Genomic DNA, 22972 nt, shown 5'->3' on the forward strand with positions numbered 1-22972 from the left:
GGCAAGATAACCGAGAAAACTCATGCACACACGGCCTGTCCATTACAAAGCCCATCTGACATGAGCTGGGATCTAACCAGAGACTCCATGCAATAGATATGATTGCTTTACCACTGAAACCCTACAGCTCCGAACATTCTTGTTGAAGACCAGATTGCGAAGAGCAAGCAAATTCACTCCAAACTTTTTTTTTTTTACGAAAAAAAAAGACTCAATTTTTAGATATTTTATATCCAAATTACGCGGTAAGTTCCGAAGACTATCATCCAATAAGTTTCTTTCAAAGTGTGTACTACCTTGTTCACAATTACTATCAACTTAACTCTACTCAACCTTTCTATATCGTAGATACAATAGTTGCTTCTGAGTAATAAATTGTGCTTTAACACAGATAAAAGCTGGCACATTTAGTTACGATTAACTAACACTTGCATTCCTTGTCCTTTAACAAAACACAGCAGCTGCACAAGAAAATTTTCTTTAGAACCTCGGAAAGAACGTAATCTTGATATAAAGACCAGACACTAATAAAAACGTACCTGACCATTTCCACAGACGAAATAGTCCTGACCTATGCGCCGACACAACTAATTCATTGTCAGGGCTAAGAACGAAGCAGTTAATCGTGTCTTCGGCATCTTCTTCACCGAGATGTTTCACAACCTGGCCCTTTTCTACATCAACAATTTGCACCGTAGCTCCACATTGACACAGAACGTAGCTTCCATCTTCCGTCCACTGAACGAGAAACAAAAAACAATTGTTAACTAATGGAATTCAGTCTACGACATATTATGTAAGCATGCTTCCAACTCCACCATCCAGTTCCAACTCTAAAAGATACATTCACTTTTACTCTCTAAGATTGGTGAATCGGTACTCAGAAATTCAGACAGTATTGATTTGATCAACTCCTGTTAAATATATATGAACGTTGTAATGTCGCCTTTTCCAACAAAATGGCTGAACAATATGAAATGTTTTTTTTAAACATAGTTAGCACTTGGGTTGAGATGGATTTTATTTTTTCACTTCGATTAATATACATATCCTAAGGAAGGGATTTTTTAAAAAAGAATTTTTCTCCCAAGAACGGAATGTTTCACGAGCTCCCACAATTAGGATGAAACTCGTCATACAAGCTTCTCAGTAAAAATAGGTGAATACGTGTTTAGGCGTTCTCGAAACTTCCACTTCGAAAGGGGGCAAATTTTTCTTGTAACATTTTAATTTTCAATTTTGAACTCTAATACTTGTGACAAAACGATTTGACTTGGTCCGAGTTTGTAATAAGCTATTTAAAGATGATTGTGTGAAGTCTTACGTAACTCCAGTAAAATGAAACTTGCATAAACAAGTATCTGGAGACCAGAAAATGCTCGTAAATATTTTCCATACACCTTATTCTCCCAGTGTGAAGAATGAGCATTCTGGGTATTAAAAAAAAAAAAATGAAAACTCACAAGAAACTGCATCAAACAATCGAGAAACTGTTCAACCCAGATAAGGAATAAGAAAACATTTTTTTTTAAAACACAATATCTCCTTCACATACAAATAGGTACGTGGTTTGAGAAATCAGTCATTTCCCCTTTTCTCATGTAATCCTTAGCTGTTTATTTTAAATGCTCATTACCTTCACGGCACACTTGACAGTGAGTTCAATTCATTTTAAGGATAATCAACTCTCGTAATAAAAATACAACCAATAATTTAACAACCTACATTTATCCCAGTAAAAAGGGTGGTGAAATATGAAAATGAGAAGAAATTGATGAACGACCTACTACGTTGTTCATTGCTTTCCCCCTCCCCACACACAATAAAACATGCAACATTACTAATACCGTTGCAACGTTAAAAGACAAAAAATGAGATCATGGATTTATACACATAATGTTATTGAAATCGACGAGAACTTGTGAAAAATTATTTCGTATTACCACAAGTTGGCAACAAAATTATCCGAAACTGAATAATTTTCAATGAGAAAGTGAATCAATAAACGCCTTTAAAAAAAAAAAAAAAAAAAAAAAAACCGATTACTACTAACACGCAAATGATTATGACATTATAATTGCAACTTGAAAAGGTCTTTTATTTTATTTTTATTCTTTTTTGTGTAACAAAAACGATTAAAAAACAAAAGTTAACCGAAACGGACAATGTGTCAATCTGACATAAGCCTAAATATACAGGGTGTTTCAAAACAACACCGACAAAAAGTATAGACCAAGCTGGGTGCACGAATGCTTCCTTCCGGAGTTACACGTTGCCGAAAACATGAAAAATGTATTCTAAAGGTCCATAGCTCCAAAACTATGGGACCTATCGTAGTCGGGCCAAGACTTCACTTAGGAACTAACATGTGCGCTATCCAAAAATACATGTTTCAGAATCCTAAGGTACTCCCGCAACAATTTTTGTACAGGCAGTTTAGTTACGGGTATATAAATTGAAGTACTCACCAACTACCTCTATAAAAATTGTTGCGTGAGTACCTTAGGAGTATGAAACATGTATATTTGGATAGTGCACATATTAGTTCCTAAGTGGAGTCTTGACCCGACTACTGTAGCTCCCATAGTTTTGGAGCTATGGACCTTTGAAGTTCATATTTTCATGTTTTCGGCAACCTATAACTCAGAAAGGAAGCATTTGTGCACCCAGGTTGGTCTATAATGTTTGTCTTGTCTTGGTGTCAGGAATCATCTCCCAAACTTGTCGGTGTTGTTTTGAAAGACCCTATATATATGCATGTATGATTCCATACTTATGTTCTGTTATTGCGTCTCTCCAGTTTACGTGTTAAGGGATTTCTATGACATAAATTACACCGACACAACGTTATTAAAGTACGAAATACTGTAAAAGCTAATGCAATGCAGAAAACATCGGTCTTTTTTTCCACACTAATACTGAGAGAGGTTGAAAAGATACATGTGTTTAAAAAAGGTTTTGAAAGTCGCAAGTTCGAATCATTTTACCTGTTGAACTTGAAAACTTCTGCTAGTTCGGCTATACGTTATTTCATCGTTGCTCTGTACCTAATGGAACTTGGTGAGAATAAACTTCTTCTTCTTTTTTTTTTTTATTTTTTTTTATCACTTACCTCCAAACTTCCTCCTGTGAAGAATGGGCCATATTTTGCTTCCACTTCGAAGCTGTAACCAAAAATTAATACATGAATGTGATTGGCCAAATGAGCAGACAGAGACAATAAGCTAAAACGTTACTTGCTGAAAAACAGGAAAAATTTTTACATTCGTAACGAATGAACTGAAAGAAACTAATTGGTAGGACACTACAACAGCGATTTTTTTTTTAAGACACTTTGATTTATATAGCTATAACAACTTTTTAATTCAACAAATAGGGTTTCCCAATTCTTGCTCCCCAGTCGATTCTGACGACATGCCTTAATGGCACTATTATAGGGACGAAAGTAGAGCGTAAATATTACAATATTAAGTGTCGCACAGACACACATACTTTGCCAATTTCGTATGCTAGGAACATATTTCTCTCTCACTAATCTGTGGGTGATGATGTAGATGGCTTCCCTCTTATGAACCTGAAAACGACTCCTCCTTGTAGATCGATGAATGAGACTAGACACTAAGTCCACCGGATTCACTACCTATGAGGCCCCATCACGGCGAAATTAAAATACCGCTAATTTTACAGTAATTATGTGTTATCTTCAAATAGATAAAATATGATCAAAAAGTGGAACAAGAGCTCGCTAGACAATATTATTTTACATGATACCATTATCACGACTCACTTATCTGCTTTCGATTTCCAGCCATTTAGAAAATTGGCATTTATTTTCGCGTTTCTAAATGACTACAAACGGAAAGCTACTGGGTGACTCGTGATAACGGTACCTCATGCAACATATTGTTTAGGGCGCTCTTATTTCACATTTCGATTATCTTCTATCTATTTGAAGATATCACATAATTACTGTAAAATTAGCGGTATTTTAATTTCGCAGTGATTAGGCCTCTTATCCAGTGCACTAGAGAATTAGGATATATGATAATTGAGTGTTACTTCTCAGAGAATCGGTTGAGTTCAGAGTTAGCGCTGCGGACTCAAATGTTTCTCTCCGAAAGATTAAGGTATTGGTCTGCTAGTTACGGGTGACTATGCTAGAGGCCGAATTGAATGAAATTTGGAAGTCGTCAGTTTATATTGTAATCTAAACTCTAGTCTGCTACGGGACTTTTGGAGTAACCTAACCCCAGGCCTCTAGTCTGGTATGGGACTACGCCTATCCTATCTCCTGGCTTAGTCTGCTACGGGACTCTGTCTGGGAATCCTAACCTCAGCCGCTTAGCCTGCTATGGGCCACTAACCCGCCTCTGCTTGCTACGGAGCATTGGTTCCTTAATTCCCCTCTGCTTAGCCTGCTACGGGGCTCTCTTGGAGAAAATGAAATATTTGAGTTTTACGTCCCACGGTTATGCCGGTTAGGCTAAAGGAGACGGTGATGATGAATAATGAATAAACTGGTAGAATGAAGAAAGTGGGAGGAAACGGGAGAACCCCGAGAAAACCCACGCACACGGTGTTTGTCCACCACAAAGTTCATTTGGCGGGGGCTGGGATCGAACCCGGGACCCCAAGCACCAGAGGTGAACGCTCTACCACTGAGCCACCGCGGCCCCGGCTCTGTTGGAGATCCTGTCTGCGACCTTACGGTCAAAGACCACCTATAACTAACCTTTGATTCTAGAGAAATTAATTTGTACAGTACTTTGTGAAAATACTTTTATAGTGGAAATTTTATAATAAAATTGGCAGTGAGAGATCGGTTCCGGACGCTCTTTTTATTAAATGCTCTACCTATAACCTATATAAGACAAAGTTTTACAATATACCACGGAAGAGATAATATTGATTCATGGGAAAGTACTACCCGTGGTGTCTCAAATCCAAAATATCGACATGTACAGAAAAATGTCATTTGAGAGAAATACGTCCATCAGCATAAGTAACTTCCTAGTATGATACAATTTGTTGTATACACAGTTTTACATGACACTAGAAGTTATATACAATGGAGACAAACAACATGATTCACGTATGTGGATATAACGCTATTGTTTTCTGGCTTGTCTGGATAATTTAACAAGCGGATAGAAAAAGAAAAATAAGAAATTTACATGAGTGAAATAAATATAAAGATTTCGATACAATTAAAATATAGATTTCCAAGTTCATAATATAACTGCTCCTTTCCTACTTTGCTGATGGGTGAATAAAGAACATCTGATCATGGCACTAATAAGAAGTGCCAACGCTTGAATACATTTCTAATTGTATATTTTTATACTAATTTAAGAATGATGAATCCAATCGAATTATTTTTAAAGGTTACCCATCCTTGAGGTTACGAGAAAAATGACATTAAATTTGGGATATTTGAAGTACCATTTATGCCAATAGCTAATGCGCTCACGCATCGATACGTTTTTAAATGTGATTTTTTAAAATAGTAATTTGGCGGTGTTAAACTGAATGGAACTATAATATGTGGGTTCTAAATGCAATGAAACTATAATCTAAGGGTGCTAAATTCAATAGAACTATTTGTAACGTATGCGGCCATGGGGTCACGCAAAAATTACTTCGAAGTTGAGATATGCATCTTTGTTTTAATGATCACGAAGAACAAATTCATTGAATGAGTTGTACTACAAGTGAACTCGTTGCTACTTAGTCAGAGATTCTTACTTCCAGTTTACCTACACTTCTGGACTATGTGAGGGTCAGTTATTACTGATTTAAGGTCCGTCTCTATATTCCCAGTCCCCTGCGCTGTTTCAAATGCCAATACTTCGGGCACAACAGGACATCGTGTAATTCGAGTACTGATCTTTCTGCGAATTGTGGCCAGGTTAGCCATGATGCGGAACCCTGTACAGGGAACGAGTTCTTATGTGTCAAACACTGTGCTTGATCGCTGGACTGTCCAGCCTTTCAACATGATAAACATATCTAATGGTAGTTGATAAGATCTCTGCTGCCGATGCTAAGCGTCGTTAAAAAGAAAGCGCCCCTCTCTCGCTTTCTGTGCCTTTTGCTACTGTTGCATCTATTTCTTGTAAATCTGTGGCGATCCCAAACGTCTGACGTTTCCATCGAAACTGATCTTGTTCTCGTCAAAACTCCAGAAATTCAGACCGAAGTCGCATCGACTAGCGAACCCCCCAAAACCTTACGTATTTCTGTTAGTGTTGGCCTTCGGCGAACTCTAACTCTTCGCCGCTCACCTTATATGGCGACCTAAAATTTAGACACTATATACGCCAATTCAATGCTACGGTCCTTTCTCTGAAAACAACAAACTAAATCTCCATCTGTTCGTAAGCTGTCTTTAGTTTCTCTGAAATCTACTATGGTGGAAGATAACCTGATGGATACCGAGTAAACGGTATTGGCTCACGAGGGAAGGTTTGCCTCAGACGTTGATTTCTGATTATTATTATTTTACAATTGTTATTGTTATATATTTTCTTCATTGTTAGAGTCTTTCTGTTTCAACTGTGCCCCTTCTGGCGCTGCTGTCGATGTGTGTTTACCCGTACCTCTCTCGAAAGAGGAGGGACAAGTTGCTATGGCCGAGATCTTTCAATTGTTGGATGTGGAAGCGTTGCCACAATGAATTATTATTTCACGGACTTCGCTGTGCTCTGTCTTGTTAGACATTCTAAGTAGCCTGCGATCTTCACTCGTCAAGACCAAACGACTGAAGGACAAATTGGCAACACAGCGGAGGTCACTCACTTCTTTCCCCTAAGCAAAGGGAGGGTTTTCTTCGTTAGAGGGTGATAGGGGTGGGGTCAAAGAATGTTTCGCATATTTTACGAGGGCACACTTGAAATACAAAGCTTCTACTATTATTGAAATTCATTATTATCGTTATATATTTTCTTTATTGTTACTATTATTACTATTTATTGTTATATATTATTGTCATATATTTATTATTTTCTCTGTTGTTTTAGATTTTTACTTCCCTTTTGCAGCAGTGTTTCGTTATATTTTGATATCCTATTTTTTTAAACTTTTATTTATGGCACTCGTGTTGATCGTGACGGGGCTAAACAGCCTCAATGCTTACGTCCCTATTAAACTTTAATCAATCAATCAATCTACCGTAGCGTGCTTTTCTTTATTAATAATTGTTTTCATGGCACATCGGCTTACACGTATATTATCAATACATACGCAATTATTTGCCTATGTGCCAAAAACATAAGGGTTTTGTTAAACAGAAAGTTCCCACAAACTGAAAACTTACAGAAGAAAACGAGTACTGAAAGATTTCGGATATTACATCACTCGCTTATTGCTCACCGTGCAGCATTTAAATTCAACGTTAGGTTATAAGCTACGAAGTTGACTTCAAATGCCTTGTTTCTTAACACTTTTCCCAAATTACTGACATGAAGCTGCATCAGTTCCCGAAGGAGCAGGACACTCATACTTTATGGGATTATTCATTGAGTATGTACGAACTTACAAATGGGTAACAAAGCGACTTTTATTTACTTATCGACTGATACGAAAATAAAATGAAGGCACCTGTACTTTATATCTGCATGTGTAGTGCCCTTGTAGTTTATCTATGACTGTGTGGGGGCGAGGGGAATTTAACGCATACCGCATGTCTTGTGCACATGGATACTTCTTACTATTGCACTACGTAGAAAATTTATGGTATTTCATGTAGAAGTGGTAATAGAACACAGAAGAAACGCAGATCAGGGGGTTCTCATGTATATTATTACCCTTTAATCATTCCATGTGGTTACTCGCTGGCTATCTTTTAAGGTTTGACCACACATTGCATCCGCAGTGCAAGTGCAAAGAAGTTTAAACAAGCGGAAGGTAACATAAAGCAAAAATACACCTTGTACATGTAAATACATCTAGTTTTTGATGTGTAGTAAGCTTGATTCAGTATTTATACATAGAAGTACTTTACAAAGATACACTTACATCTATCTAAAATATATTTTAACTTCCACTTACCAGTCCTTCAATTTAACACGTTGTTCGACCACTGACATCGCCATTTTTAAATTTCTCACCTTACCTCACGCCAACTATAACATTTATCCTTCTTCTTCTCTTACGAACATTCTGAAGGGATCAGACAAATCGGTATAGAACATTTAATTATACACCTTCCATTTTATCCATCTTTCTAGCATTTTCGCTCTCAATGTTGTCAATTTCTGTGTATTTTTCTTACTTTTCTCCACAAGTTTCCTTTCAACGAATTGGTTTTGATCTGTAATTTATAAGCCTAGCGAAATACACATCAGAGAAGCAAGAGTTTATAAAATAGACGGTAAACAGCAAATGGGAGGGGGTTACAAAACATGTGAATTTGATTGTGTCCTTGCACTTATTAGAAATAATGTGTAAAGCGTTGCTTTGCAAGATGCGCGTGTGATAAAGATTTTATCGAAAATACAACAAAAATATGAATTTGGTCTCCACAGTTCCCATTGCCATGAATGGAATATGTATTTCAAATATTTGTGGTATTTTATTCTCACAACGATTTGTTCAATCGTGCCATTTTGCATTAATGTGTATCACTTCTTGTACCAAATGAAAACCCAAACATGTGATTGTTTTCGTGATAATGTAATCCAGGATGTGTATGACTTCATTATAGGTATGTATTTCTGTAAGTTTGTTAACTTTACAAATCACCATGCAGATGAAGAATCTACCCTAGCTGAATCATAGAATAGCTATTAAGCTGTTCAATAAGTCGCATAATATTTTCTTGGGGCATATTTATATTTATGAAATATGAACTTCTCATAGCAAGAAATGCATTCTAACTGCCTTAGATAATATTTCTTAAGAAAGGAGTTGCATTAATGTGTTCAGATTCACTTTAGGTTAACGAAACCAACTTGTGCTTAGTGGCCACTAAATTATCAAATTTTTCAAGGCTCTCCCACCGAGAATCGAACCCGTGGGTTCAGTCGAGCAGACGGTTCTACCAAATAAAAACTTTATAGGTGAAATACGATGTGAAATATTTTTCGTGAAGTAATGAGAGTATGAATATAAGTAATTACCGTCAGTGCGCAACATATTGAAATGAATTTTGAGTACTAGTTTAAGTACTGTATATGTAAGTGTGCTCTTCCACTGAAATCTTTTGAGTATTACGTCCCACGGTTATGCCGGTTAGGCTAAAGGAGACGGTGATGATGAGAGATGAGTGAAATGGTGGAATGAAGAAAGTGGGAGGAAACGGGAGAACCCCGAGAAAACCCACGAGCACGGTGTTTGTCCACCACAAAGTTCACTTGGCGGGGGCTGGGATCGAACCCGGGACCCCAAGCACCAGAGGTGAACGCTCTACCACTGAGCCACGGTGACCCCATGTGTGCTCTTCCACTATCCTCGTTTATACGTATACCATTCGGACCCCCCAGCTGCACTCCTGCTCTTACGCCGTTGCATAGCATTCGTGCTTTTTAGTGACTACCTAACACAAGGTGGTTCGTGTTTTATGTGCTGCAGTTTTTATACCATACGCCCACACTGAACCCTCGTGAAGTCAATCTGCAAGTAGTAGTTGAGCTCCTCATTTAGTGCATGCTCTGTTAAATGAATTTTTAAAAAAAGCTCTAACCTAACCTGAAAACGTAAGAAATGTGTCAAAATTTGGTAGAATCGTTTACTCGAGTAATACCGAACCCGTACCCTCTGCACTAAAGTGGCGTCCGCTAACCAGTTCTTAATTTTCTTCTGCTAGAGCAATAGAAAGGTAATTTGTTTCATTCTTACCGTATCGTTAAAACATACGCGTAAGCAGGGCCGAAACCAGGTGATTGATCGAAATCCGCCCCTAATCCTCTACACCGTTCGTCAACGTACACCACAAATAACTACGGTTCTCTTCTGAAATGTAAGAACGCAGCGATCGCTATGGCAGTCCTGGGACTAATAACTTTTTTTCAATTTTAATTTTAAGTTTGGACCTGGAAATGTTTCTTCCACGTTTCTTGATCTTCAACTTCTTTTAATTCCGGGGCCGCGGTGGCTCAGTGGTTGAGCGTTCACCTCTGGTGCTTGGAGTCCCGGGTTCGATCCCAGCCCCCGCCAAGTGAACTTCGTGGGGGACAAACACCGTGTGCGTGGGTTTTCTCGGGGTTCTCCCGTCTCCTCCCACTTTCTTTATGCCACCATTTTATTTATTATTCATTATCACCGTCTCCTTTAGCCTAACCGGCATAACCGTGGGACGTAAAACTCAAAGATTTCATTTTTTTTCTCATTGTCCCCTATGTAAATGGTCCCCAACCTTTTTAGATTGACAACTCACTTTACTGAATGCCCGCGCGCCAGGGTTGGCAAAAACCATGGTTTTTATTTTAAAAAAACGGTTTTTTTATTTAAACCAGGTTTTTATGGTTTAAATGATTTGCTCTATATATTCATATTATATATGGATAGAAATAAGTTTGTTTCGCCTTGATGTTATTATGCAACAACCGGGTTATGCTGGAAGGGGTCACATAAGCTTAAAGCGGAATAAAAAGCGCTTCTCGAGTTACATCCGAGAGAAATTGTCCTCCATTTGAACTCAGAATCAGGACTAATTGGCCACAAATGCGATACGTCTGCCGACTCACTCACGAAGGAATCCTGATATAAAAAAAATACGTTGTACTGATCTTTACATGCTTCTTAATATAACTGTCAAGAGTCATTTCAGAAGGACAAAAAGATAAACAGTTGCACAAGTGAAACCATTACACAGAGTTACATATGAACAATTTCAAAGTACTACGGAGTACAGAAGAACTAATTTAGTTCAAGTTAGTTAACAACGACTTTTATTGGTCCAAATTAAAGAAATACACCGACTTAATCTGCATATCAATAAGAAAAGTGAATAAAGATACGAATTATTTGAGTCCACTTTGGCTCAGACTCATTTATACATAAATAGATACCAAAGATACTTATTTCACTAAATGCCTCTCGTGGGGTCTGTATGACTCCCCCCCCCCACACACACACACAAAGTACGGCATTTTTGATGTATTTTATCAATAGGAAACATTGAAACGAAACAATATTTAGAATTTTTCTTTGATTGCAATTACATAACAATAGTAACAACTACAAAAAAAATCACAAAATAAACATTTATAAACTTGTAAAAAAAAAAAAAGTTGCTTTTGTAATATAATCTTTTTGAGTAATGAATGGGGGAATTTAGGTCTGAATATAATACGTATAATATACGGGAGTGAAACGTGATAACCCACAAATGTGTGTTCATCAAGATTTTACAAACACTTACACTTTTACGAACATTTTTTTTTTTTTTTTTGTTGTTGTTGTTTGTTTGTTTTTTGGTTTAAACCAGTTGGTTTTTTTGAAAAAACCAGCTGGTTTAAACCATCTTGGTTTAAACCAGCCAACCCTGCCGCGCGCAACAACATACCTACTTGATTTCTTTCAGACTATACCTTTCTTTGAAGTACTTTCTATAAATGAAGTACTACGCTTGTTGCTGCCTCTGGAGCCTTTGATTGGTTAAGCCTATCTCAAAATTATTGATAATTTATTGTAAAAACTTAAATTCTGAAATTTCATGTCACGTTGTATGGGATTGCACGGTGATTCCTTATATCAAAATGAGAGAAAAAGTTCATATGGAACTGTGGGCAAAAGTGCGTGTTTCAGAGCTAGGACCGTTCAAAATCGCGAAAAAGCCAAATTTCAAGAGACCCTATTTCGAATTCTAGAAACTGTGGATGGTGGTCCTTACCAGCGTAAAGGAATTCACCCATACGCAATCCAAAACTGCATGTTTCATTAATGTTCAATGGGTGTACAGAGTATTCCATGCAGGTGAAATTCCCAGACGTGCCATCATCCGAATTTTGAGATATGCTCTGACTTTATGATTGGCCCAAAGTAGGCAGACGATAAACCTTGATAGCAGTGAACACGTAATCATTTGGCGGGATGTTGAGAGTCTTAAGGATCGTCAGCAGCACGGTCTCTCGTCCTCGGGAAAACGCATGCTGCGAGGTTTTCTTTCACGCTTATACATGAAGAAACGTGAAATATACCATGGGGAAATACATCGCATCACACGTTATTCCGAACACAAAAAAACTTGGAGCTGCCAGTTCCTAACACTTCCAACTTCCCTCCGAACCATTGGATGTCCATTGTTGTCAAGGCTTATCTCCTGCCTATTTTGGACCCTCCTTGAAATCAGGGTATATCTGGAAACTCTATTGAGAGAATATCTGAGAATTACACCCTAGGGGGAATACCCTGTACACCTATTGAAAATGGGTGAAATACACACTTTTGGATTGTGTATGCATGGCTTGCTTTACGCTGATAAGGACTGTTTCTGGAATTTGAAATAGGGCCTCTTGAAATTTGGCTTTTTCGCGATTTTGGACAGCCCTAGCTCTGAAACTATGCACTTTTCGCCATAGGTCCATATGAACTTTATCTCTTATTTTGATATGAGGAATCAGCTCTTACAGTTTGTCGGTATAGTTCATTAACATCTTGTATACATACATACATATATATATATATATATATATATATATATATATATATATATATAATGTTACTTTATTGAAATTAAGAGACAATTTGACCATGGCTTTTTTCTTTTCTTTTTCTCTTGTAGTTGGAGGTGGTACAGCAGGATCCATTGTTGCTAGTCGCCTGGCAGAAAACAAAGATTTTAAAGTGTTGTTGTTAGAAGCTGGCGATGAACCGGCTCCATTCTTCGACATCCCTGCGTTGGGTCTTTTCTTACAGCTTTCTCCGTACGATTGGCAACACAAAACTGTACCTCAGCGCAATGCTTGTTTCGCTATGAACAACAACGTAAGTATGTCCAGACGTTCGCTACGAACAGTGTTCATTTATTCTTAACACTTACATATAGACAATGTGTACTTACTACTTCCCATCAGTTGTATATAGTAGTAGGCTATTCTCAGTGCTAACACGTTGTAAATAAGTGAAAAAGTGCAATAATATGTGTGAATTTGTATAAAATTGCTAAATAGTAATAGTAATATAATTATTAGTTTGTTGTTGTTTTGTTATTTGCCAACAAATTGTTTAAATTCACTTTGTAGACTGTAGTGTAAAAGGAAACAAACGTCAGGTTACGACATTAAAGAAGGAAACCATACTTGAAAAAGAACCAGTTGAGAATGCTCCAAGAGCATTGCCAGAACGAACTTAAAAATAATTATTTTTCTTATTAACTTCTACAGGCTTTATACCAATTGTTCTATGTACTTTATTATTATACTCATTAAACAATTCTTGTAATATATCTATCCATTTATAGTATAAAAGCCGGTTGAGAATACTCCAAGAGCATTGCCAGAACGAACTTAAAAGAATTAGTTTTTCTTATTAACTTCTACAGATTTTATACCAATTGTTCTGTGCAATTTATTTTAACACTCATTAAACAATTCTTGTAATATATCTATCCATTTATAGTATAAAAGCCAGTTGAGAATACTCCAAGAGCATTGCCAGAACGAACTTTAAAAGAATTAATTTTTCTTATTAACTTCTACAGGCTTTATACCAATTGTTCTGTGCAATTTATTTTAACACTCATTAAACAATTCTTGTAATATATCTATCCATTTATAGTATAAAAACCAGTTGAGAATACTCCAAGAGCATTGCCAGAACGAACTTTAAAAGAATTAATTTTTCTTATTAACTTCTACAGGCTTTATACCAATTGTTCTATGTACTTTATTATTATACTCATTAAACAATTCTTGTAATATATCTATTCATTTATAGTATAAAAACCAGTTGAGAATACTCCAAGAGCATTGCCAGAACGAACTTTAAAAGAATTAATTTTTCTTATTAACTTCTACAGGCTTTATACCAATTGTTCTATGTACTTTATTATTATACTCATTAAACAATTCTTGTAATATATCTATTCATTTATAGTATAAAAGCCAGTTGAGAATACTCCAAGAGCATTACCAGAACGAAGTTAAAAAGAATTATTTTTTCTTATTAACTTCTACAGGCTTTATACCAATTGTTCTATGTACTTTATTATTATACTCATTAAACAATTCTTGTAATATATCTAACCATTTGTAGTATAAAAGCCAGTTGAGAATACTCCAAGAGCATTACCAGAACGAACTTAAAAGAATTAGTTTTTCTTATTAACTTCTACAGGCTTTATACCAATTGTTCTATGTACTTTATTATTATACTCATTAAACAATTCTTGTAATATATCTAACCATTTGTAGTATAAAAGCCAGTTGAGAATACTCCAAGAGCATTACCAGAACGAAGTTAAAAAGAATTATTTTTTCTTATTAACTTCTACAGGCTTTATACCAATTGTTCTATGTACTTTATTATTATACTCATTAAACAATTCTTGTAATATATCTAACCATTTGTAGTATAAAAGCCAGTTGAGAATACTCCAAGAGCATTACCAGAACGAACTTAAAAGAATTAGTTTTTCTTATTAACTTCTACAGGCTTTATACCAATTGTTCTATGTACTTTATTATTATACTCATTAAACAATTCTTGTAATATATCTAACCATTTGTAGTATAAAAGCCAGTTGAGAATACTCCAAGAGCATTACCAGAACGAACTTAAAAGAATTAGTTTTTCTTATTAACTTCTACAGGCTTTATACCAATTGTTCTATGTACTTTATTATTATACTCATTAAACAATTCTTGTAATATATCTATTCATTTATAGTATAAAAGCCAGTTGAGAATACTCCAAGAGCATTACCAGAACGAAGTTAAAAAGAATTATTTTTTCTTATTAACTTCTACAGGCTTTATACCAATTGTTCTATGTACTTTATTATTATACTCATTAAACAATTCTTGTAATATATCTAACCATTTGTAGTATAAAAGCCAGTTGAGAATACTCCAAGAGCATTACCAGAACGAAGTTAAAAAGAATTATTTTTTCTTATTAACTTCTACAGGCTTTATACCAATTGTTCTATGTACTTTATTATTATACTCATTAAACAATTCTTGTAATATATCTAACCATTTGTAGTATAAAAGCCAGTTGAGAATACTCCAAGAGCATTGCCAGAACGAACTTAAAAGAATTAGTTTTTCTTATTAACTTCTACAGATTTTATACCAATTGTTCTGTGCAATTTATTTTAACACTCATTAAACAATTCTTGTAATATATCTATCCATTTATAGTATAAAAGCCAGTTGAGAATACTCCAAGAGCATTGCCAGAACGAACTTTAAAAGAATTAATTTTTCTTATTAACTTCTACAGGCTTTATACCAATTGTTCTGTGCAATTTATTTTAACACTCATTAAACAATTCTTGTAATATATCTATCCATTTATAGTATAAAAACCAGTTGAGAATACTCCAAGAGCATTGCCAGAACGAACTTTAAAAGAATTAATTTTTCTTATTAACTTCTACAGGCTTTATACCAATTGTTCTATGTACTTTATTATTATACTCATTAAACAATTCTTGTAATATATCTAACCATTTGTAGTATAAAAGCCAGTTGAGAATACTCCAAGAGCATTACCAGAACGAACTTTAAAAGAATTAATTTTTCTTATTAACTTCTACAGGCTTTATACCAATTGTTCTATGTACTTTATTATTATACTCATTAAACAATTCTTGTAATATATCTATTCATTTATAGTATAAAAGCCAGTTGAGAATACTCCAAGAGCATTACCAGAACGAAGTTAAAAAGAATTATTTTTTCTTATTAACTTCTACAGGCTTTATACCAATTGTTCTATGTACTTTATTATTATACTCATTAAACAATTCTTGTAATATATCTAACCATTTGTAGTATAAAAACCAGTTGAGAATACTCCAAGAGCATTACCAGAACGAACTTAAAAGAATTAGTTTTTCTTATTAACTTCTACAGGCTTTATACCAATTGTTCTATGTACTTTATTATTATACTCATTAAACAATTCTTGTAATATATCTAACCATTTGTAGTATAAAAGCCAGTTGAGAATACTCCAAGAGCATTACCAGAACGAAGTTAAAAAGAATTAATTTTTCTTATTAACTTCTACAGGCTTTATACCAACTGTTCTATGTACTTTATCATTGTACTCATTAAACAATTCTTGTAATATATCTATCCATTTATAATTTCCTTGACTGCTAAATTTTTTTCCATGTTTTGTTTAAGAGTTCTGTTAAAACGTTCTACGATATATTGTTTTACGAAGACATATACTCAAAATGGAGGGCTCAAAATTAAAAATTCGCAAAATATCATGTCTATGGCTTACGGTTCCCGAGATAAGACTCCTTAAATCTTCCAATATCCGAACTTTTTTGGCCAATATCTGGAGAACGGTGGCTACTTGGCCAGGTACTATTTGGTATCAAAATGTTCACCATCCTCTTAGGTATTGATCAACACTAATATCATTTCTCTATGACTTACGGTTCCCGAAATATGGCTCCTTAAATCTCCTGAAATCTCAACTTTTTTTGGTCAATATTTCGCGACGCGAAAAATTCCATTACTTCTTTTCTTGATGCTCTAGAGAATGGAGAGCTCAAAACTGAAAAATTCGCAAAGAACAGACACACACAGAGACATAGAGAATTCAGTAACGAACTTTCTGTAACAGTAACTTTAAGTTGGTTGAAAATAGCAAGTGCATATACAATACGCATTTGTAGTATTGGTAGTACTCTGAAAATAAGAAATGGAGATATTCGTTTTAAATGATAAAGCTAAACTTAAAGAAACCTAAGCCTGCATTCAAGATCTCTCTTATATCTGAAATCACTAAGTATCTAATTCGCAATGTAGTTTATAGATACGAGTTAATTCGAATACTTTCGGGGGTCCAGTTATTTGAGGAAATTAAAGACACACAGATGAATATGGATTGAAAATTTCAAGAGTGTATTCATAGATTTGAATTTTGACTTTAATTGGTGTACATAAATGATGGAAACATAAGTGACAAGTAGAAGAAAAAAAAGACTATTAGATGAGTTTTTTGAAGAAATTTAATAAATTTATTTGTCCATATATTTTGGTGCCATTTTTGATCCCAGTTCCTCAACAGTTGATATATATCCAGACAATTGAAAATTATAAAGAACGAAGTTATGCTATATAATTATATTCCTCCGTTATGATTTTCTGTGCATACTCATTTCCTTATCACAGTTGTCAATTCATAAGTGGTATTTCTCTTATTTGGTAATTAGTAGAAACTGGTTATTTATTTACGTACACCTAAAAATGATAGTGTGTATTTGTAAGGTAGTTAGCGAAGAATATTGAATCTATAATTATACTGTGCGGATCCTTTTATGCTAATTTTGCCTCAAGCTTGTAAGTTTCACAAAAGATATACATTTCAAAGGATTATGAAGAAATTAAAAATGTTAAAAAAAAAGTAATTAATTTTTTTTAAAAAATGTAAAATTCACAATCTGATCTAAAAGATGAGGTCTAATTAATCCTTGAAATGTTGCACATAATTATCATAATATCTATTCTCAGAATACATGTAAGTGAATTTTATAAATGTATACTTCGTTCATTTCCTTCTTTGATCCGGAAAGTTGGAATTCACGGGCAGAAATATTCCTACTTTTAAAAACGTTTGTGGCAAAATTATGCTGGTATACTGTTTTTTTTTTTTTTTCATAAGTCTGCACGATAAGAAAACTTTTTTTTTTTTACTTTATTATTTCTTTTCTTTCTTTTATCCTTACAGGAAAGCAATTGGCCTAGAGGTAAACTACTCGGAGGGAGTAGTCGATTAAACAACATGGTGTACTTAAGAGGACATCCAAAAGATTTCGATGCATGGGCAGAAGAGCTTAATGATGCTGGCTGGAGCTACAAGAATATTTTGCCGTTCTTCAAGAAGATGGAGCGACAGACTGGAAGGTATATGAATGACAGTAAGTGATGATAAGTAGTAATTTTTAACCATTAAATTCTAAAGGGTGTCTCGTTAGAAAAGCAACTTTTGAAATGTTTGTTCTAGTAAGTTGGCAGCACTGAATGTGACACGATTTTCATCTATTGGCTTTGTGATTAATAGTCACAGAGAGCCAAATAGTGCATGATCGTCATCTGTTTTCTGTTCAGGTAGGAATGAAGCGCTTTACGACGTAACATCGCGTTATTGTGCAAATTAATGTTAATCTGTCTGTCGAAATTTCATGTTTACCATATACCGTCTGCTGATTCTTCGCTCCTTCGCGTACTTTATTATGTTTCGTTCAATTCTTCTCTTACGACTCGATATTTACTGTTGTTCCATAGACCGGGCGTTGTGACCAGATGGTTTTCATTGTATCAAGCTAGTACCTAGCGGACATGGACGGCGTTATTCGCAGAATTTCGAGGACACCTCGATGGCGACTCAGGGCTACTCCAGTTCCGCAACGTTCGACTAGTCGCCCGTCGTGTGGGATGTAATCACATTACTACCCACAACAACAACAATGTGAAGCGTACCCTCACCAGCCGACACATAAATGTGTTAAGTCATCAGGGAACATAGAGGTATCTGCTAAAAATGCTTTAGTTGTGTTATTATTAAAACCACTTGGTGTGACAGCCCTTTGTGCGCCTGAGCCACTCCAACATTGTCCGTTAACGATATGTTATTATTGGTGACGGTTAAATATAACGTGTTACCTTGTCATCTCTCAATTACCACGTTCCTAGTTATCCGTTTCTGGTACATATTTTGAATCGAAAATATGTGACAATAAGCATAAGTGTGATAATTATATTTGGAATATGTAAATTCATAATATCATATTTTGTTCAACCGCATTAAAAAGACGGAAAAATATTATGTATATAAAAAAAATCATGCATTGTAACATTTGATGTAATCTTCCGTTTGTACACGTGGTTACGAATGAACTTGTCATCTATATCTATATTTTTTTTTTAAATAGCCTATAAAGAAATACTGTTATGTTAAAGATATGCTATTATGCTCGTATATACTTGTCAACTTTAGAAGCTAGTGAATTGTTGAAGCAGAACCTGGGGGCGTGGTGGCTCAGTGGTAGAGCGTTCACCTCCGGTGCTTGGAGTCCCTGGTTCGATCCCAGCTCGCGCCGTGTGGACTTTGTGGTGGACAAACACCGTGCTCGTGGGTTTTCTCAGGGTTCTCCCGTTTCCTCCCACTTTCTTCATTCCACTATTTCACTCATCACTCATTATTACCGTCTCCTTTAGGCTAACCGGCATAACCGTGGGACGTAAAACAAAGATTTCATTTCATTTCATTTTTTGAAGCAGAACCTCTTCCAATGTGAGGTAGTATTTACATTAGAATATGTCTATTGCGGAGCAACAATTGAGTGTGTCGATTTGATATTAAAAATATGGTTACAAACAAAGAATTTAGATTATGTTTGAATAAATATGGTAATTGTTCTTTAATGCATTTATAATAATTGTAATGTAATAATGCCTTAACATGTTTCTATTTTTGTAATGGATATTGTCATGGAAATATATTGATTATGTGATAGAAGGAATAAGTCCATTAATCCAAGATGGAAGAAACTAAATCTGAAATACAGCCAGATATAAAGGAACTTTCTTCTGCTATTCCAGAAGAAACCAAGAAAGACGCAGATGTTAAACTGAAAATGGCGCCCGTTCCGTGGAAAGGGATCAACATCGCTGCAGCCGTTGATTATGCAGCGTCCCTTATATTGAACAAGCATAGTAGCACACCTTGAGGCTTGCCGAAGGTTCATCATCTAACCAAGTGCATACAATAGACTCAAAACTGTTTTCTAGATGGCTGAATCTGATCGTTGTTGAACACATGAAGTTAGCAGTAGAAGCTGTTTTGCTCAAGAAAAATCATCATGAGTTATTACAAAATCTGGTTTGACTAATCTCAAAGAATGTTTGACACAAGAAAAACAAAATTCCTTATTTGAAATAAAAAAAAAAAAAGCTATACATCGTCGCGGAGACAAATCTACAGAGTAAGATGGACAAATTTTCTGCTTCAATCTGTACAACGAGTGAGCTGCTACATTTTGTGCTTTCAATAAGAAACAATATTTACTTTTGGTCCTAACAAATTCAACTGTATCTTTAAGTAAATACATTTTATAACAACCAAAGCCAATTTTTTTTATTTGAACATTTTCTATTATATTTTGGGGGCATTAGCTACTAGTAACAGTGTATTATTTATCACTGAAAAACATAAAGGAAGGATAAAGGCATAGGTGGAAGCATGTGACGTTGGTTTTGTTTCCGTATCATAAATCAGCAAATCAGTACACATTAGGACAAATATTTTTCTCTCTTCTGTGTTGACTAATACCAATAGTAATAATGATAGTAATGGTGGAACCACTAATTACACAATTTAAGACCTATTGAAAAATCTATTAAGACTATTAATACTTTTTTGGAAATAGCATTGGTCAAATCAGTGAAAGTCAACACTCGTAAATTTAAGAGATAAAAATATAGTCGCTGGAGTTGTTATTTTATTCTTCTGTATGGGTATTATTTTTATTTATTTATTTATTTATTTATTTAATTTATTTATTTATTCAAATATCTAAGGAGCTATCAGGAATTATTAGCTATTCATGGTGTCCATATTCTGGAAAGTCAGGGAAGTAGATTTTAGTAAAGGAAACCAAAGACAATGCTTATAAAATCAGGGAAAATACATTAGAATACTCTGAATACCTTTTTCAAAATTAGTTTTTTCTTTTTTTTCATTTATGACTGTATGCTTACCATAGTTATCCATGTCAATACATTCTTCATATTGTATGTAAGAAAATAATGGCTTTTTTCAAACCATGCTATTTTCAGTGTTTTAATGTTTCATATATCTTATATCAGCACCTTTTAATATTACTACACTTCATATATACAGGGTGTTAATGAACTATACCGACAAACTGTAGAAGGTAATTCCTCACATCAAAATCAGAGAAAAAGTTAATATGGACCTATGGCGAAAAGTGCATAGTTTCAGAGTTAGGACTGTCCAAAATCACGACAAAGCCGAATTTCCAGAGGCCCTGGTGCGAATTCCAGAAATTGTGGATGAGGGTCCTTATCAGCGTGAAGGAAGCCACGCATACACAATCCAAAAGTGTATATTTCATCCATTTTCAATGTACAGAGTATTCCCCAGAGGGTGTAATTCTCACATATACTCTCAATAGAGTTTTCAGATATACCTTGATTTCAAGGAGGGCCCAAAGTAGACAGGAAGTAAGCCTTAACAACAATGGACACCCAATGCTTCGGGGGGAAGTCGAAAGTGTTAGGAACCGGCAGCTCCATGTATTTTTGTGTTTGGAATAACTTGTGCTGCGATGTATTTTGTCATGGTACATTTTACGTTTTTTTCACTAATAAGCGTGAAAGAAAACATCGCAGCATGCGTTTTCCCAAGTACGAGAGACCGTGCTGCTGACGATCCTTAACACTTGCGACAACCCGCCAAAGGATTCCATTTTCATTGCTGCCAAGGCTTATTGTTTGCCTACTTTGGACCAATCATAAAATCAGAGCATATTTCAAAATTCGGTTGATGGCATGTCTGGGAATTTCAACCTGCAGGGAATACTCTGTACACTCATTGAACTTTAATGAAATATCCATTTTTGGATTGCGTATGTGTGACGTCCTTTACGCTGGTAAAGGACCACCATCCACAGTTTCTCGAAGTCGAACTAGGGTCTCTTGAAGTTTGGGTTTTTCGCGATTTTGGACAGCCCCAGCTCTGAAACTATGCACTTTTCCCTACAAGTTGATATGAACTTTTTCTCTTATTTTGATGTAAGAAATCACCTTTTACAGGTTGTCGGTATAGTTCATTAACACCCTGTACATATATAAATATAGGCGTGCTGCATATCAGTTTTCTCAGGAAAGTGTGATGTTCCAAGTGGTTCTTTCCAAATAGTTCCATCTTCCACACAGCTCTTACTACTATGAAAAGACATATATTTTCCAAGCAGCCCCAAAAGCGGGGCTACTTGGAAACACCATATTCTAGCTCCTAGGAGGCTTCAGTCTCAGTAAAACTTTTGTTATGACTGCAGGAAAAGATAACATGGACTAAGCTCTAGAAACATCACAAGAAGAAGAAAAATTAATTGCAATAAGTAACAAGGTATAGTATGATAAAGAAAAAAAAACTTTGCAAGTAACCCCAGTTTACGGTATTATTAACGTGGACTCTGAACCATTAGGCCTGAATCCGTTGCAGTTGGTGAGTGAACAGGCCATCATACAAGATCAATCCTCAGAATATAGGCCATTCCCCACCACACTATCTCACCTCCACGACCGTTGGATTACGGAACCACGCCACTGGTTTTGGGCTTCTATCAAAAATTTACTGGAATTCCTGAAGCCTAGCTACCAGGATGAGGCATATCACAGTGTCAGTCAAATTTTAAGAGGGGGGGCACAGTGAGTTAATGCTAAAGTGCTTTTTTCTGGTGCATAGAGTCTCTGGTTCGATCCTTGGCCAAGTTAGTTGTGGTGACAACACCGTGTCCGTGGGTTTTCTCGGGATACTCCAGTGTCCTCCCACATTCTCATTCCACCAATTCTACCATCATCATTCGTTTGCTTTACTCATCATCTCCCTTAGCCTAACAGGCATAATTGTGGGACGTTAAAATGAAAGATTTCAATTCAGTTTTCAAATTTTAAGGAGAGAAAACCAGTAGCAATCTCACGTACACACCACGTTAAAAAGTTTGGTTTGTAGAGCGCGGTATTTTCGAAATTAATATTGAAACTGGAAGTGGTAGTATATTTCTATCAACCCGGTTTTAGTAGAGAGATTAGAGCGG

The 22972-nt window shown here is 35.5% G+C and overlaps 2 protein-coding genes across 6 annotated transcripts in view; one reads left to right on the forward strand and one right to left on the reverse strand.

The window, feature by feature from the left end:
- Window positions 1-8206, reverse strand: part of LOC145664983 (transducin beta-like protein 3) — a 45699-nt gene extending 37493 nt beyond the window's left edge. Inside the window, exons 1-3 of the mRNA XM_081732154.1 lie at window positions 8050-8206; window positions 3113-3164; window positions 540-738 (exon numbers count right to left, since the gene is read on the reverse strand). Coding sequence (XP_081588280.1) covers window positions 540-738; window positions 3113-3164; window positions 8050-8093 — 295 coding nt within the window. The 5' untranslated portion in view covers window positions 8094-8206. The remainder of the gene's footprint in view (window positions 1-539; window positions 739-3112; window positions 3165-8049) is intronic.
- The window catches only part of LOC145664984 (glucose dehydrogenase [FAD, quinone]-like), a 146268-nt gene continuing 131002 nt past the window's right edge, over window positions 7707-22972 (forward strand). For 4 of the 5 annotated variants that reach the window (XM_081732156.1, XM_081732158.1, XM_081732157.1 and 1 more), the window contains exons 1-3: window positions 8334-8704; window positions 12725-12927; window positions 17857-18046. In XM_081732156.1, coding sequence (XP_081588282.1) covers window positions 8548-8704; window positions 12725-12927; window positions 17857-18046 — 550 coding nt within the window. In that variant the 5' untranslated portion in view covers window positions 8334-8547. Of the gene's footprint in view, window positions 7906-8333; window positions 8705-12724; window positions 12928-17856; window positions 18047-22972 lie in introns of those variants that run through there. The other variant, XM_081732159.1, reaches the window with a different exon arrangement.

This window comes from Thermobia domestica, chromosome 11 (assembly GCF_964235325.1).
Source record: "Thermobia domestica chromosome 11, izTheDome1.hap1.1, whole genome shotgun sequence".
Taxonomy (NCBI): Eukaryota; Metazoa; Arthropoda; class Insecta; order Zygentoma; family Lepismatidae; genus Thermobia; species Thermobia domestica.